The sequence below is a fragment of the Ruditapes philippinarum genome, unplaced genomic scaffold (assembly GCF_026571515.1).
Source record: "Ruditapes philippinarum isolate M1 unplaced genomic scaffold, ASM2657151v2 ctg107_1_1_1_1, whole genome shotgun sequence".
Taxonomy (NCBI): Eukaryota; Metazoa; Mollusca; class Bivalvia; order Venerida; family Veneridae; genus Ruditapes; species Ruditapes philippinarum.
In genome coordinates, this window is record NW_026864052.1 from 143,193 (window position 1) to 162,804 (window position 19,612).

The 19,612-nt window shown below is 32.4% G+C and overlaps 1 protein-coding gene across 2 annotated transcripts in view; it reads right to left on the minus strand.

The window, feature by feature from the left end:
• Positions 1–846: 846 nt before the first annotated feature.
• The window catches only part of LOC132724275 (glutathione S-transferase 1-like), a 34,053-nt gene continuing 15,287 nt past the window's right edge, over positions 847–19,612 (minus strand). For both annotated transcript variants that reach the window (XM_060709110.1, XM_060709109.1), the window contains exons 2-5: positions 7,668–7,760; positions 5,605–5,720; positions 4,640–4,759; positions 847–3,778 (exon numbers count right to left, since the gene is read on the minus strand). In XM_060709110.1, the coding sequence (XP_060565093.1) occupies positions 3,614–3,778; positions 4,640–4,759; positions 5,605–5,720; positions 7,668–7,760 (494 nt within the window). In that variant the 3' untranslated portion in view covers positions 847–3,613. The remainder of the gene's footprint in view (positions 3,779–4,639; positions 4,760–5,604; positions 5,721–7,667; positions 7,761–19,612) is intronic.

Genomic DNA, 19,612 nt, shown 5'->3' on the forward strand with positions numbered 1-19,612 from the left:
AATTTTGAAAATTTCTTTAAAAAAGCACATAAAATATTTAGCTTTGTAAGGATTAAAACAATGGCTTTGGATAATGTTTTCTTGGCATTATTTTTACAATAAGTTTACGTTCAGCGTCTCCAAACTGATTTTACTAAAATCGTTTTTGATGACACATATGTCATACCAGGATTGGAGGAAACATAGTTTGATAAAAATACTGGAAAGGTGAAATTCCACGATAAAAATGAAAACAAAGACCAATAGTAAAAAATTGGCAAACCAGGTTTCATCCAGTCAGCTCCTAACAGATAAAGGAAAGTGTATCATTTCTTATGCCCCCAACACCGCATTAATCCCTTTTACTAAAAGTATTGGACTCGAAAATCCCAAGAGACCAGAAAAACATACAGAATCAGTTGATACAATTTTGAATTGTGAATATTCCTGGAATGTAAAGAAAACAAAGAAAGTGGATGTTTTTCTCACCCCGATATGGTTATTATACGTATATCATTTTTAACGCATTTTAGCAATTCTTCCCAAGCCCAGATTTCCATATATGATATAGTTTCAAGATTATCTTATATTTATGGACGCGTATGGCCTTTTTTGGATCATTGTTTGCTATACTATTGTGATGACGAATTATTAATGCTGAAGACGGTGCTAGGGTGGGTCGGTCGTGAGAGATGTCAATCTTTACATCATCTCTTATAAACTGGAGTTTGCAATTTTTACCCTTCTAATTTTGTTTTCATCTTCCTTGACGAATCTCCGGTATTTCTAGATTTTTTTTCCAATTGGTCCTCATTCTGGACAATTATAATGAGTGCATTTGGAATCAGAAAATGCAACAATAAACAATAATAAGTGAGGTAGATATATTTAAATGAATAATAATAGCATAAAATGATCCGAGGATTTAACAAGAATTAAAGTCACAACTTAACATATATTGTACATTGTAATAATTTGACACAAGAACAATAATTTCTTTTATTATCTGCTTAACACCTTACCAGTCAGTTACTTTCATATCAGCTTTGTTGGTATTACGCCTAATCCTTTTCTAGTATATGCTTCTGAAATGTGGGGATTCAATAGAAATAATATATTTTTAGGACATTCGGAAACTGTAGCTTAATAAATTGCGCTATTTACAATTCACTAAAATCATAATATAAATAGTCTGCTTCCTAATTTTACAATACAACAACATAACAACATTAAATTATAATAAGAATAAATAAATGCTGACATGTGATGAGCAAGAATAAAAAAGAAAATTGTCCAGTGTCTAAGTTATATAATGTTCCAGTTATGTATATATATAAATGAATATGATCAATATTTCTACATCTTTTATGGTCAAATTTGTAACTTCCCAACCCTTTATCATTTCTTTCGCAGAAAGAGTTTCGTGAACATTGTTTTTCCATTCATACTATATGTTGAATGAGCAACAAGAAATGTTAGATTCTTTTTTAACAGTTCGATTATAGCAAGCTTTGTGATCTTAAAATTTGATTCATTCACGATGAACATAAACATTATCTAGTAATTACATTGAAAGTTGAAGCTATATTAATTAATAAACTATAGCGATAATGCTATTTATTCACGCAAACGTAACACATTTATAAATCCGAAAACAATGTATGATTTATCAAGGTATTTAGTAGTCACATCGCTTTTTAAAAGCACACTTTTAACCACAAGTTTTCTAATTTGAATAAATATGTATTTTTTTTTAAAAGAATAGAATCTTCAGTAACGAATGCATAACAAGAAAATGTCTGACTATAAACACTAACTAGCGCATATATGATGTTACATAATGTAACTTTTATAAAAAAAGATAATCAGAATTTCTTAGGGTTCATACAAGGTGTTGTATAATACCTCTTGTATAATAGCATGGTACATACTTATTTGTATATGAATTACTATATTATATATATAGTATCACGTTCTTCTAATATTTTATAGCCGTAACTCGAAACATATTAAACAAAAAACTGTCTGTGTTACATTAAACATATGTGGATTTTATAAGGTAAATAGATAAAACCTTCTCTAACAAGATATGTCTGCCTATTTTAAGAAATATAATCACGAGTTGCTCGTTTTCATGGACATTTAGTTGATTTACAAACAATATCATGTCTATTAAGGTATAATTGTATGATAGTTAAGTCATAGACAAATTAAAAAGCCCACTTAAAGGCACATTATTTCTCAGAAATCCATATTTAGAAATGTCAAACATGTGTTTGATAATGTTTTAATAATGGATTAAGATCATGTTTGATGTTTAAAAACTGAATAAAAGGCACTGAATGTGCAGTAATTTGTCGTAAAGGAATCAAAATGTAATTAAAGCAGTATTTTGACTTCCATACAACATAATAATTCACTATAATTATACAAATTGCCAACAAGGCCAAATATTTAAAAATAGCTCATCTTTGTGGCAAATAGGAAATTTTTTAAAACTGTAACAAGATAACAAATATAAGTTTTTGTGAAATAAAAATGATAGCATTTTTGAGGCATCATGGACCTTTTAAGCTTTATTCCATTTTGTTGTTGCTTTTATGTTCAGTCTTATTGTTAAAAGAAGAGATTAATGATCAACAAGGCAATGGCAACGCTCACAGGATGCAGACCCCGACACACAAAAGCCGCCATAGCAGGGCACCAAGAAGGCACCAAACCAAATCCGGGAGCGGTCATAAACCCTGAACCAGCTGAAACTGTGAAATGGATTTGCCCAGATTTGAATTTGGAACAGTCCATTCAAAGGTAACAGCGAATTACAAATTTTGAGCGGCAATAGCCTGGTGTGCTCATTACTGGTGGCAAAGGCTAATTACTACCGGTGCCAGCCTGTTAAGGATTTAAGAGCCAAAATTTAATATATCTATATAAATGTTATAATCGAATCAGTTGATTATGAGCTCATGTGAATGAGTGTATTCAATTGAAGCAACACGCATTCGTTTCAAATGCTCTTTTTCAGCCATGTAAAATCATTACTTCTAACACTTTTGGGCGCAAAGTAAGCTCTTATTATAACTCTAAAGAGCTCAACACTGTTTGCGCGTAGGTTTAGAGAAAAAGAAGTAAATTTATCGTGTAAATATCTACCGAAAAAAATATAACAAGCTATTTAACATGCATTTAAAACAATGTAACAAAATGCAAAATTACAGTACAACAACCAAATATTTTTATATCCCTATACAAAACATATATAATGATTGTGTCAAATAATATATGTATAACAACGGCATCTTGAACAAATCAATGTACATCCCGTTTACTAAATATTGAATAAAACAAATACCCGATTTGATAATCAAAATTCATATCTTTGAAAAAAATCTGAAAAAATAAATTTTGTCTATATGTTTTTTTCCGTATCAACACAACCTTCTTTTTATAAGAAATGCTAAATACCATTTGATTTGGACACTTCGTAAAGAAATTTAACAATTTATTACTTTTATTGACGTTAGTAATGCATTGATTTATAGTTATTATCATTGCACTTTCCAATTAGTTAATATTTACAAATGTCACACCCGTTACGGTAACGTATTTTTTCACCCGTTACAGTAACGTATTTTCACACGGGTCGAACCGGTCTGTTCTTTATATAGTCTGCAAGATGTTTATGTGTTTCAATTCGTTTACGGTGCTCTTGTAGCTCTAAATGATCGTCCAGAATGTCAGGATGTATGGATAGTGGGAAGGTGAAGGTCTCGAAAACACTGAGGTCAGCCAAGGTCAACTGAAATGTAATTCAATCAATTTTGTTATATGTATTTGTTATATTTCTTTTCGGAAAACTTTGTTTTTATAAGTAAATACATTGCACTGGTTAAAGTACTAGTGTTGTTGGTCTTGTTCTTAGATAGATAAAATTATACATAGAATCGATCGGATGGGTATATGTTTGAAATGTTATACATCATATCAAATCACAGATACATTTGAACATTGTACACTGAATGAACTGATATCATGCGTTTATACGATTTGTTTGTAATTCTTACTTAACCAAAATATAAAGAAAAGCCTTGTTAAATATTACTACTCAAATAATCTTAATTAGATTTGTCCTTCTTTTAATATGGACTAAACACTTTATAATGTTAGGAAAAAATCAAAATATTAACTGACTGAATAGCGAATAGTGCAGACCATGATCAGACAGAACGGAGGCGGTGACTGATCTTGGTCTGCACTGGTCACCCGTGTAGATTTAGTAGCCTTTAGTAGGCCTTGGATCAAAAAAATAATTTAAAATGGTTATCTTTTGTAATTGGGAAATCTTTCTATCATAATATGTTTTCAGTGATTCATTTCTGTTCATTTCAGTTAAGTTAAGGCTTTCACTTTATGTTTCTTTATTTTGTAAAAAAAAAAGAGTTCATAAAGAACGCTAATAATTGGCCGAATTGAAAATGCTGCAGGCTCCTGTTCGTGCACGGTTACTGGACATGCAAGATACAGATCACGCACCGGTTACAGTATAATTCATACCGGTATTTTAAAGTGAAATGGTGAAATTTTGAATTTAGAAACATCCATAGATGTGTTCATATTATTCTGTCGTATTGTTATCAAAATCATCATAAATGTTACATACGCTATCGCCAACAAGGTAACCGCTTCTGTTGTTGTTTTCCTCGTTCTCCTTCAGGATATCCTCTAATATACCAAAAAACTTGGGATAAATCTCGGAGCGTAAATGAGATCCAATTTCATCCTGTAAATTTAACGACAAGGTAAAAGTCAGTGATAGTGCACATTTTGATAATTAATGCAGAATTTATGCAAAATCATGACACTACTTTTATTCAAATAAATAGTTTAGAAGCATCTCGTATCCATCTACAATTTTAAACAAATGCCATTTATATAAGGTTGCACAAAAATGAATAATAATAAAAAACGAAATTCTGTTTAAAGATATTTGAGAATATAATGACACTGGTCTTTTATGTTTCCCCATGATGAATATAAAAAACACAACATTTTTTTCTCAAAAATTATTAAGCTACACCGACACCCTTTAAGTCACTTAGCGACTTTAATTGGTGCCCGTATGTGTATTTTTTTTGGAACGAGCAGACATCTGGGTAAAACCAACTGGTTTTGGATAGGCTTTCTATGTTGAAAGAATTCAGGGTCTCTTTAGAGATTCGAACCTAGAAACCAAGAACGTGACTGGCCATGTGATTAATTGTGTGTAAGCACTATTTAAATGTACAATATATAATGAAAGGACAGTTTCACATTCAGCGCTTCTTTCAGCGAGCGATGTACAGTAATATGCTCTAAAACCATTATTTAAAAGTGATATGACTAATATTGTTATATTGCCCTTTCTACAGAATAAGAAATAGTCGTTTCTGAGACATAATGTGCCTTTAAATTTTAAAAGAAGCAACTACTTGACCCATCTTGGTGTTCACAATGCATTCACATTTTATGAGAGTTATTGAAAAAGAATCCCTTTACTTTAGAGGAGATGCGTTTTTATTAGCCAGATCCATCAGAAAATGTAAATGATTTGAGCTGAATAAATTGTTGAAATGTTTAAGTTATTACCTTCTTCTCTGTGTCTTTTTCATAAATCCATTTTGCAACCTCAGCTCTTAAGTCGTCCATGGTGTCGACAACCTGTTCAACCAAAGCTTGTTCCCAACTCGTTTTACCACACAAACCTGTATATAAATTGACATGATACAAAATTTGAAAAAAAAGGATGTGTTTGTCTAAAAGTTTAGGCTTTGGTGCACTAAATTTAGATAGCTGATCGGAAGGACTTGAGTTACGTTGAACGGGCTCTTTTATATTTGTCTCCTCTGCATGTCTGTCTCTGTAGTAGAAATCATAAAAAAACTTAATTCTTCTAGTAAAACATTTCATAATTTAAACAGAACTTTTCTCTGTCAAAAGCTTTATTTTGACACACTGAAATATGACTTACACTCCCTAATTACCTAAACATTCAAGATTTTTTTTCTAAGTACATTTAACCCGAGATTCAGTGTCAAGAAAATAGCACAGAATATGACCTACAAACGTCTCGCATGCGCAAAATATCAGTTCCGTTTCCATTAACATGTATTTAATGCTACTCATACAGTTCACTTTAGACAGACAATATACGTTTGACTTTCAAGGGAAATGAAAATATAAAAAAATACATAAATAAATCTTTTATACGGCTGTTTCAGAAACTGAGAAGAACATAACTGTCAGATATGTTTTGAATATACGTATTACATATCAGTGATACTGTTAAATTAAACTTTATAAATAGCTCAGTGGTGACTATGCAATATTCCCTCGGCAATGATAAAACAAAAATGCTAGTAACTTCATCAGATAACAACATTAAAGTAGGGCTTTTAACTTAAGTACACTGTATAATTTAGTGCAAACATACCAATTTCATTACATTTATCCCGTCCGATTTTAGCCTTATCAAAAAAATAAGGTAATCGTTTTTTACTTGAAAGCTGTTAACTTTAATTTACTGTAACTGAAATATAACTAAAGCCGACTGAATAAATATATGACATGATCTGGGATGAAAATCTTGTAAGTCGGAAGAATATAATCCCTAAATTTGACAGACTCGTTCCATTAACATGATTTATGCAATTTTCACAGTTCATTTTTTGTTTTACAAGATATTTAAGTAAGCATTTAAGTATCACCTGCGATAAAGTTGTTTGAATGCTACAATTACTTAAAACGTGCAAGATCTGTGTTATCAAACGTATTCCCCGGAAAACATTATCAACATACATACGAACATTTATGCATGCAACAAATCGTTTGTTTGTTTATATGTTTGTCGGGTTTTTAAGTCAAACCGACACTTTATTGGTCAAACGGCGACTTTCCAGCTTTACTGGTGGGGAAACACTGCTGGTGTCCATCAATGCAATATTTCAAGCACCAGAAACCAGAGTAGAACCACCGACGTTCCGTAAACAAAGCGGGATTGGTTCCTCACATCAAAGAATTCCAAGCCCATGACGGGGTTCGAGCACACAGCAGTGAAGGACAAGAGGTATGAAGCCAATGACTTTAACCAATCGGCAACGTATACACCCAACATTGTTTAAAGACTTAGTGTTAGGAAATACAAGTGAACAAGGACACTAATAAGCATGACAAACATATTCTTTGGTTCCTACGAGTAAATAGAAGCACGAAAATACACTAACAACCACATATCAACTTTAGAAAATGAAGATGCTGACGCTGACAATATTATTTAGCCGACTATTTAATTGTCATTTTAGCATTCTAGTCATTTACAAGGCCAAGGACATTCACCTTCCAATAATTTTAGCCGCACATATATTTACCCAAACTTTATTCCCAACTTTCATTTGTTTCGTTTTATTAATAAAATTTCGCGTAATCAACACGAAATGATAAGCAAGGATAAGTATCATTATTTTTATTTGACTCTTAGACATTTAGCGAACATTTTGTTTTAGCGGAAATATTAAATTCGCTAAATCTAAACCGTCGTGAAAATTTCTGACTTGGCAGTATGGACGAAATAAGCTAATCCGACAGAAACTATATACTGATCATCTTTAAAAAAATCAAACCTAATCACACTGTCTAGATATATTAATTCTTACCGAATTCCCGTGCCAGATATCTGCAAATTGTAAGACTTTGCGAGAGAAGTTTGCCATCAACTTCCAACACTGGCAGTACTCTCTGTGGCATTTCTGAAAGAATAAAAACAGCAATGATGAATAAAAGAAAGTTACAAAAGTCTTTTACTTGTCTTGTTCTAAGATAAAGATGGAAAATCAGTAATTTATCTGACTGTTAGACTTGTCAGGCTACATAATTTGTTAAACCGACGGCAAGAATTCGGTTGATGGCTGTTAAAGCTGCATGTCTCCAGATCAGCCAAAATATTTAAAGAAAATCAAACAGAAATGTTCTTTAGAAAATTGAAATGTTCAAGATTCAAATAATTATTCACATGTGATGTACTATAAATGACTGATTATGCAGTATGTATCACCATATATCTACTGCAGGACTAAGGCAGTAAACGCTTATTTGCATGATTTGACATCTTTTCGGTAATTTATGCGGATAGTAAGTGACGTTTGCAATGTGAAAATTACTTCCTTTGTTTACATCACAATATTTTACTTATTAATACATTTCCAAAATTGTCCTGAAAATTTGCAGAATCTGGAGGCGTGCTGCTTTAATGAAGTAAACTAAAGTGTTAGTACACACAATGTTACAGTCATCATCACGACCGGTGTCGCGTAAACATTATCACTCGTATGATTATTACGAGGTGGCTTTGTGCTGCGTCTGGGCTGAAATTTGGATGAATTAAAAGAATTGATAATCAGCTTAAAAACGTAAGCGGAATCTATCATCAGTCAGTCAATCCAAACACGAGCGTCATGTTGGCTGCATTTTTTTTAACAGTTTGCCTTAAAACCGTTTACAATTACAATGGAAGTCCTAACCAAACCTCATACTAAAGTAAGAATGAAAGTCCAAATTTGTTTTCTTCCCAAACTTCTTAAATAAACATAAGAAGTCCCAAATTTTGATTTGTTTCTAACCCTTTTACATTACAATGACAGTCCCAAATTTATTTTGTTTCCAAACTTCTTAGTCACAATTTTGTTTTGTTACTAAATCTCATCCATTACAATGGACGACCCAAATTGATTTTGTTTCCAAACATCTTAAATAAACAATGGAAGTCCCAAATTCGGTTTTGTTTCCAAAGCTACCCTCTTAAATTAACAAGGAAGTCCCCGAATCAAAGTAAGAAAAGTATATCATGTTTAGACGAATGGCAACTCAACTGATGTTAATATTGTGAAAAAAAAAATAAAACTTAAAAATTAACTATTTAGAAAAATGGTTTAATAGATACTATTTTGTTTTGATTGTCCTGTCAACTATATCCTTAATATTTTCATTTCTGAACCGGACATAACATATAAATTTGGGTAATATACAGTGTAGATACAACTAGTGAACCACATTTTTATTATATCATTATACATAATTTTATTTATCTATGATAACAGAACTTCATTTGGTACCAATCACCGCAAGCTCGGTAAACTTTGAAATCATGTCATTTACAAACCAACTGCCTTAAACCAGCGTTGTATGTCACCAATAAAAAAGGTTACATCATCAAATTTTACGCGTCATGAACTATTTTCACCTGACTACATTGAGATAACTGTATGATTTATTAGGACAATATGTTCACTACAATCATTTGAGCCGCGTCACGACAAAACCAACATAATGGGTTTGCGACCAGCATGGATCCAGACCAGCCTGCGCATCCGCGCAGTCTGATCAGGATCCATGCTGTTCGCTTACAAACCCTATTACAAGTGGAGAAACTGACAGCGAACAGCATGGATCCTGATCAGACTGCGCGGATGCGCAGGCTGGTCTGGATCCATGCTGGTCGCAAACCCACTATGTTGGTTTTGTCGTGACGCGGCTCATTTGTGAAAGGTTAATACAACTTTACAACCAAACTAATTTCATGGCTCGTAAATTTTGACAAAACGTGAAAAAAGTTGTTTCAAATTCTAAATAATTACAAAAGAGCGACGTGTTGCCTTTAAAGTGAAATGAACAAAGAGGGACACTAAAATTTCGTGGACACCATCACGATAAAAATGTATATAAGAATTTATTAGCTTATAAATACGTGTCAATGGACATGCTAATATAACAAATTAACATATATTTTGATGTTTAAAATGTAGGAAGTACTAAAAATCTGGAAAAAGGAGATCCCTCGAAGGGGCAATAGTTAAAAGATGAAAATCAGAGACTCAGTTTAATATAGTTAGGCAATTAAAGAAACTTGAACGTCTGCTTTTGCATATTATAAATATATCACACAATGTTTGCTAATCAATATGAATTCATCATTCAATATAAATAGATAACGCATGTTTCCAAATCAATACTAACTAATCACGTACTGTTGGCCAGTCAATAGAAATATGTAACGCACAGTTTGCCAAGCATTATAAACGTATGACGCACTGTTTGCCAATCAATATGAATATTTAGCGCATTGTTTGCCGATCAATATAAATATATAACGCACTGTAGGCCAATCAATATAAATATATAACGCACTGTATAAATATATAACGCACTGTAGGCCAATCAATATAAATATATAACGCACTGTATAAATATATATCGCACTGTAGGCCAATCAATATAAATATATAATGCACTGTAGGCCAATCAATATAAATATATAACGCACTGTAGGCCAATCAATATAAATATATAACGCACTGTAGGCCAATCAATATAAATATATAACGCACTGTATAAATATATAACGCACTGTAGGCCAATCAATATAAATATATAACGCACTGTATAAATATATATCGCACTGTAGGCCAATCAATATAAATATATAATGCACTGTAGGCCAATCAATATAAATATATAACGCACTGTAGGCCAATCAATATAAATATATAATGCACTGTAGGCCAATCAATATAAATATATAACGCACTGTAGGCCTATCAATATAAATATATAACGCACTGTAGGCCAATCAATATAAATATATAATGCACTGTTTGCCAATCAATATAGACATAACACGTACTATTTGCCAATCAATATAAACATAACACGTACTACATTATTTATCAATCAATATATATTTATAAATAAATATAACATCTCGCGTAATGTTTGCAAATCAAAAAAAATGTGCAATCATATTGACTGATTAGAAATATGATATTTGCGACCACTACAATGAAAAAAAATTCTCTAAACACAAATTTAAAGTTTGCTTTGTAAGACGCTTCTAAGCATTCTTAATTGTAAAATGAACTCAGCGTTACATAATTACAATGTTACAAAAAGATAAAACCACGAAAAATCCCAAATAATTAAAAACATCATAAATCACTGATGATACAAAATGGGAATCTTACGGTATTTGTTCATAAAACATTAAATTTAACTTTACGCAGATGTTTTATTACAGGTATCCGAAATGCACTGATCATGATTTATTATATACGGAATAAATCTTTGCTTATGCACAAAAAAAAAAAAATAAATAAATTACATAAAGTAGTGTCTCCTTATAAAATCGCAAAAATAGCAAAGATTTTTTTTGTCAAACAGCGTTAACATATAATCATTTTATTCCTAATATATCACGAAGTTGGAGTGAGTAAGTAATTAGTAAATACAAGAGAAAATTTGTATTTGCAATGACCTATTCACACACGGTGTCGACATTACTATATGCTATTTTTCGACCTTTTATCCACGACACTGGATCTGTAAACTTGGGAATACCAAACGGCAATATGTTCATTTTCATAACCGGAAAAAATAACGTACGTACAAATAAATATAAAATAAAAACAGAATAAAATAAGATAGCCCAATTACTGTTTACCTTTACTGCGCTATATTTGTCCTGCTTTGCATTTGCACATGTCTGTATATGATATAAAACAGAAAAACCACAAGATAAATTAAGGGGCAATGAAACAATGCAAATGATGAATGAAAACCAGATTTATTGAGACTGTTCTTGAGAGAAAACGGAAAGCGCAACATCTCTCAGGGCCCCCTAGCACCGGCTAAGAAAAATATTGGAAACAATGTTCCCATATAAAATCATTGTGAATAAGTACCGTGAACTTTTAATGGCTATCTCACATCTCTTAACACCTGGAAAGAGGATATTAGCCCTTATTTTGTATCATTTGATTAAACGTATTGTTTTTTTAGACGATTCTTCTAATATTGGATTAAATATGTAATAAAAAAAGTAAAGTTCCATTGAGATTAGAAATGGTTCATTGACCTCTTTAATATAGATGAACTCGAAAATTCATATCAACTATTTTAACAGTGAGCTTATCATTTATAGCAGTAAGAAAAAAAGATAAGAAAGACACAAAGCTTGCAACTGAAACAATAAAATACCCTCTTGTTTTACAAAACAAATAATTTTTAGACATAAACAAGAACATAACTGAAAGCATTCATGGTAATGCACTCAGATACCTGACAGCCATTATAGGTAAACGCGGCGGGCTACGTTCTAAAATTAACAAAACTAAGGCATACAACTGGCATTATTCCACGCAGAGCCATCTGTTAAATTTTGCTGCTTAAAACGATTTTGTTCACATACCAGTGTCAGTAAAAACGTCGAGCATTTTATTTCTTCGACAGCTAAGATGCTAACGATAACGATATAAGCCGTGCGCCGGTTCATTAAAACCTTTGACAGGTCTTGAGATACCTGAGATACCGTTAGGGTTTTTGGGTACAGTACGGTACGGTACGGCATTGGAACGGAATACGACACGATTAATTGCTTCTGATGCTGATTTAGAGACAGTCTTTAAATATTTCAATGTAGAAGGTATTTAATGATGATGCCAAATACGAGATAGGTAAGCTCTTGATAGCTTAGATTTATGTGGATTTAATTCAATATCTTCAATATCTTTATGATGCCTTATACCAGCCATTCCTTCTGTCTAGTATTTTTAGACTTGATTGATAGGAATGAAATATGTCTCTTTAGATAATTTCTCGAGGTGTCTTTATGCATTCATCACATATACATTTTTTGTAAAAATTGGCATCTGATGAACATTCTTTTAAAATTAATGTTCAGTTTTAATTAACAATGCGAATTTAACAGTTTTATATGTACCATATCTCTGACACATGGTAAGTATGAACGCTTCAATACTACACACAATACGGAAAAGAATTTCAGGACAAAAGCGTAGAATGATTTGATATTTTATTAATTTACGTATAATTTAAACGTTTTAATAAATACTATTTGTCCGATAATATGAAAATAAATCTAATTAGTCACAATCGTGTTTATAGCAAGCAATATATATATAGTTTTTTTGGGAATCACTCACTATATCCGGTATTGGTATATTTCAATTTGTGGCCAGTTTCATTTTTGTCGTGTTCAAAACCGCAACTCTTCATTTTTAAATTATAAATTGCAAGGTTTATTAACATGAATTTATCGCTTGTAAGCAATTTAATATGGCGGTGGAGTTTGGTTAACCGCATAAATTACTTGGTTTCTGGCATTAGATTTACAACTATTTTGGTTAAGGTAACATCCGAGATAGAAATGCTCTAGTTTCGGGATTAACAGAATAAAAAGAAGTATTAATAAATATAGATTTTTTCCCCAATTTTCTAAGACATATATCATGAAGTCGGTCATGCCTTCATTAAGACTATGAATTGAAATTTATTGAAACATTGCAAATTATTCAATGCGCCTGTGCAACGTTTTGTTGCTGTCAGATATTTTTTGCCTCAGTTTTTTTTACCCCAAAAATCCATCCGGCATTGTAGTGCATTTCCATCAGTAGTTTCTGTTATTTCTGGTTTATGTCTAAAATCATTTTTTTTCTGTGAATCAATAGGCATTTATTATGTCAGTTGCAAGCTGAATGGTTATCTAGCATCTCTTGAAACGGTGTTTCATAGTTATTTTACGGGACTTCATGTCATTGGGGGGTTTGCTTTTAATACCGGTGTCCGAGTGCAATACTATAAAACAAATACAAATGTCATGTTAATTGGTATCTACTCGCCTCACCTCAACTAACCTCAATTCCGAGTACTAGTTAATGAATCCCGTTGATTAATATAAAAAATGCCCCAGCTTGTGAAGTTAGAAGTCACCCAGGTTTTATAAGATATTTTGATCTTTTAATCAATTGTATGTAGCACATCGTTTGATTGCAAACCATTAACAACTGAAGCATTTATTGAACAAGTCAAACATTTGAAAATGTAATTGAATAATTGTGGTTTTAAAAACAACAATGGAAATAAATAACGCAAAAAAATGTTACTCAATAATTTTGTAATATAAAAGTACACATCGCACGATGGAAATGGTTACATAAGTCGTTTTCATCACACTGAAACTTAGGCGAATTTCCAAGTTTATTGGTGAAGGAAGACCTAATATGAGGCTCTTGCCGTGCATTTACTTCAAGCACGAGTGAAAGCCTGAACAGAACCATCGACGTAAGCTACATGTAGCCGGAAAGAGCTTCCTCACATGAAATAATCAACAGTCCCTGGTGGGATTCGAACATACAGCTGTATAATGTACAAAAAGCTATATTTTTTGCAAAAACCCCCAAAAGAAACAACAACAAACACTTCAGTGTTTCATTAATATTATAACCAACGTCAGATATATCTGGTGACAAGTGACGAATAAATAGTTTACAATGCAATGCAAATGCATACGGTCGCAGTTTGCAATACTCTACACTTTTCGTTCGATTTTTCAGATTTAAGAGGCAGTTAAAAGTACATCTATGGTTCTTCAATCGGTCACTTGCAATTTTCCCGCCTCCTCTCCGCACGTAATAATTATGTGTTAACTGTAACGAGACATCTCGAATTGTAGCATTAAAAGAAAATTTTCAATTAAGATACCCCCTTGTCGCGCCCATTCCTAGGTTCTCACGCTTCCGGACCAAACGGGAAACTATCTTTGACAGAAAGACGCCGTTTAAAGTTTGTTTTATAAAGGTTTTACTCTTCATACCCCGGTCACATATTCACGGAATACGCCCACGGAAGAGCCACGGATTAATTCCGGCATCGTCCGTAGCTACCCGTACTGGTCAGTAGCTCTCCGTATTGTAACCGTAATCAATCGTAGTAGTCCTTGTATATCCGTAGCGATCCTTGACAATTTTTGAACATGCACAAAAATTTGCTACGGAAAAATCAACCGTAGCGTATCCCTACTAGTCCGTATTAATCCGTACTGGTACGTACTGGTCCGTACGAAAACCGTACTAGTCCGTACTGATTCGTAGTCCACCAACTTGTCAAGGATTTCCACGGTTTGGTACGGAGAACTACGTATTTGTACGGTTACCCTACGTATAAGCTACGGTTTTAATACGGATTAATACGGCATTGTCAAGGAAAGCCACGATCGTAATACGTTGTACTACGCAGAGGCAAGGATAAGCACGGTCTTATAAGGTTTATTGCGTTGCAACACGAAACGGTACGGAATGGTACGGTCCACCACTGTTTAGTACGGATGAATTAAGTATCATGTACTTTTTCAAGGGTATAAATACTACCTTCTTGTTAAAAACAGACATATTTGCGGAAACATTTAATAAATGATAATTGCCATTTACTGGCTGCAACTTTATATTGAAATGGCTCAGAATGCGGAGACAGTGGTCGAGCTGCTTGATGACATACATAGAAGTAAATTTTTATTAATATCGTACTACAATTCATATGTAATAGAATAACATTTAATGTTACATATTTTACAAACATTGGATCGTGAAATTGGAGTAAATATGTACATAAAACGAAGTGTCTCATAAGCCTCAGAGGCTGGTCCTTGAGTGATAATAAGATTAATTAACAAGCTTTTTACATATTATTAAAACATAAACATCACGATAATTAATGTAATTGTACGATGAACAGCAAATCTTAAAATTAAAAGAGAAGCAGTATTGATCAACATTTTTCATTAATGATTACTAGTCCATATCTAATCAGGTGAGAGAAGACAGACGAGATGATGGACTAGAGATGGGCTTTTACGAAGACCGCTTCAAGTTTAGTATGAGGCTCTCATGGCCGAACTTGTGGAGGATCCAGCGTCCTTCACTAAATGCACTTTAATCGGGCCTGACGTGTCTCGGGGGTCGAACGCGATTAGGCCAAGTCCTCTCCGCCAAAATCATTGAACTCTGCAATTCGTTTTCTATGTGTTCTTTTCTTTTGAGGCATTTTGAAAATGAGCAAGCAAGAGGTTGTGGACGGATGTATTAGGTCCGTATAGATCCGTGGCAATTCGTTCTTCTCCGTATCAATACGTTCTTCTCCGTATCAGACCGTACTTATTCGTACTAACCCGTGCTTATACCGTAGCAGACCGTAGTGTATCCGTAGTGCGTCCGTCCTGATTCGTGTCGCTCCGTATCAAACCGTGTCGGTCGGTAACAATCCGTGTCTCTCCGGGGGCTTTTGGTGGTAAATCCGTCGGACTCCGTACTCATACCGTTGTGTGTCCGTACTGGAACCGTAGCGGACTACGAAATTTCACATTTCCGTAGTAATCCGTGAACGATTAGACCGTAGCTCTTCCGTGGCATTATCCGTGAATATGTGACCGGGGCATTAGTATCGCAATTTATACATTCCATAAGACTGGATTCGATTAAGATTTGAAGAATATGTGACGGTCAAACAAATGTAAAAATGTTAGGTGACATCATTAGCGCACCCTTCATAAGGTTTCTTCACATCTATTGAAACATAGGAACGTATATGTATTTCGAATAAAAGTGTTCAATTGTAAATTTTCAAACATTACACATATTTATAAGTATTGTTTTCAATATCCATAAGTCTTTCCTTTTTTATTTCACATATCTTTACGCTTTTTTTATTTGTTTTCACATATCTGTACGTAAGTATTTTTTCACATATTAATACGCATTTTTATTTGTTTTCACATATCTTTAAGTAAGTATTTTTACACATATCTATTAGCATTTTTTAAGCATAATTATCTATAAGAATTTTTATTTTTCTTACAAATCTATAAGTATAAATTTTAATTTTACATTTAAGTATTTTTTCACATGTATTTGTTAACGTGCATTAATCAGAAACACGGCGCTAGAATCGTATTTAAACTTTCCAATCGTATCTTTAATTAAGGTTTTCATTCAGGGAACGGAAAGGACACAACGAATTATGGAATCAACAACATAGGAAAATAACATGCTGAACTTGTTCCCTTTCTTGTTAATATTTTATTGTATACAATAAAATGAATTATATAACAGTTGTAACAAAAATCTGCGTTATGTTTGACCATCCGTCTCACATGATAAGAGAGTTTTTGTTTTAGCCCTTGCCTATGTACCTTTTAAATTACCTAGATTACATGGAATGGAAAATATAGATGATACTTTTTAATTCGTTTGAAGTTGATAATTGCACATTCTCATTAGTCTCCATCGTTTGCTTAAGAGGAAAACATATTTGTATCACTTAGCTACAAATTTATTTCCACTAGCTCACGTGGGTAATCAGAAATTAAAAGATACACATTCTTACAAATTAGACTTAACGATTCTGAAAAGAAAGATGCACTCGGTGAACTCATTAATGCAAGATGTGTATTACTACGCGGCAGTTAAAAGTACAGATGCCTTGTAAATCGATTCTTGTAGGAAATGCTTACTCTACGATTATTAGAAGATGATATCGCGGCAGCAATATAAAGACGAATAGCATAAAGAATAAACTTTATGTTATGTTATATTTTAAAGACAAATTCTAATGGTTTCATTGATAAGAACTATTTTGTCGACGTTTTCTTACTTGTTGTGTTGTTTAATCCCTAACCTACAAAAATTCTTAAATTAAATTGTCCTGCTTATTCATTATCATTTTTTGAGGGTATGAAGTTATAAATTTATATTTCTCTACCAAAAATTTACACTGGTGGCAAAGACTTATCACTTTTGGGTTCAGCAGATCGAGGGGTTAACGAGGCATTTGTCACTAAGATAATGGAACGAGGAAATTGTGTAATGACCCCCCTTCTTCGAAAGTTACAATAAATAAATAAATTATATTTAAAAGGCATCGTGCAAAAATGGTCGCACTTACTATTCATTTTACACCGCAAAGCTTCGGTTTTATCTATAAACTTCTTTAATGTCATTTAAAACGCATTTGCTAATTCAATTCCATCATCTTTAGTCTATCGTATTTTCTTATCTTGAGTCTATCGTATCCTCTTTTCCTACTTCTCGTAATTTACTACGGTCGTAATTCTTTTTGACATTTTATAATTTTCAATGTTTACAGGTTCATGGTTCGATGCATTTCAGCATACATATAATAATTACAACTACTTGAAAGTGCTTTCAGTGCGGTAAACCCGGTGATTTTAAGTTCTGACAAGCGTGAAAACTGAAGGTAATGACCTGTGATATTGAAAAATGAAAAAATGAAAAAGAAGTTTAATATTTATAAAGTCTATATACAAGTTAACTTTCACCGAGCTGAATGCAAGTATGGTCTCTTTTCTTAGTTTGAATTTGGAAAAGTTAGAAGCGTTTGTAGATAATTTACAGGAATTCAAAATTAAAGTGACATTATGCCCATCCAAGTGTAAATGGTCAATGAAAAGGTAAAAAAAAGATAACTTGAAATTTTGTGTTCAATTTTATATTTACTTTGAAAAAATAATCAATAACTATGTTCAGAATATATCGGTAACGCTCAAATATAAATCTATAAAAATGATGTTGACCTAACGTAATTGGAACCTTTAAGGTTATTCCTATTTGTAATAATTCGTTTTTTACGTTTTTAATCATCCAGGTTCTGTTTCTTGTTTGTTTGTAAATTTTAGCTATATTTCTATAAAATATCTTTGCTAGAACTCATAACAATTGTTACCGATACAAAATTAACATAGAAATCTAAGAAAAGAATGGGTATTAATGTTAAATATAAAGTTGTTTACATAACCATATGATTTATTTTACAAGACGAAAGTTAAGTTCAAATGCATTGCAACAATCATTGACGTTGGATGACACCGGCAATTCTTTCTATTGGTGAAAAACATTAAACAAATAATATAATAATAACAACATTTTTTGTTATATATATGTGTTTTATTTGAGATCTTCTTTGAAGTAATGCATTGATGTTGTTGAGTAATTTTGGGTGCATCAGCTTGCTTCGTGCATCCTTTTCTTCCCCGCCTTTGATCTTAAAACCTATCAGAGGGTATGGCAGGTGGGGCTGATGATTAATTTCATAGGTAATCATCTTTATCACTATAGATAATTGTAATTCATATGCTTACAAATTGTATTTCCAAATTTTCAATGTATCAATAGCTTTTTTTCATAAACTCAAATTTGATAAAATTGACAGAAACTGAAAAATCCCCAAATAAAACATAATATAGCAAAATTGAAAATGCTGCAGGCTAGGTTAGATAGAGTGAGTTCATGGACGGTAGTGGTAAATGCTAGCTTTCGTCCAAACACCCTAGCACCGGCTTAAGCATAATTCAACATAAACTTGTGACATTTTGAATATGTAAAATAATGTCAAGAAATTGAACTGCGCTGTATTTTTAAACACTTCTTTCCGTATAAAACCTTATGTTGTTTTTTAAAAGATATTTTCTCTTAAAAAATAAACTGTATTAATTTTATGAATATCATTAAAATATCAAATCAAATACATATTTCTTTCTTATATCATTATAATATTGCATTAAATCTTCGAATGGGGATGGACGGAGGTTGGGGGTTGCCTTGTTTTGTGTTGGGGTGCTGAATGAGAGAGGATTGTACGTGAAGTTTTACACAAAAATTAAACCACCCGAACTATAGCACTACAATCTTAAACCTAATCAAAATTGATTAATTTTAATTATATTTTTGTTGTAATTATTGAA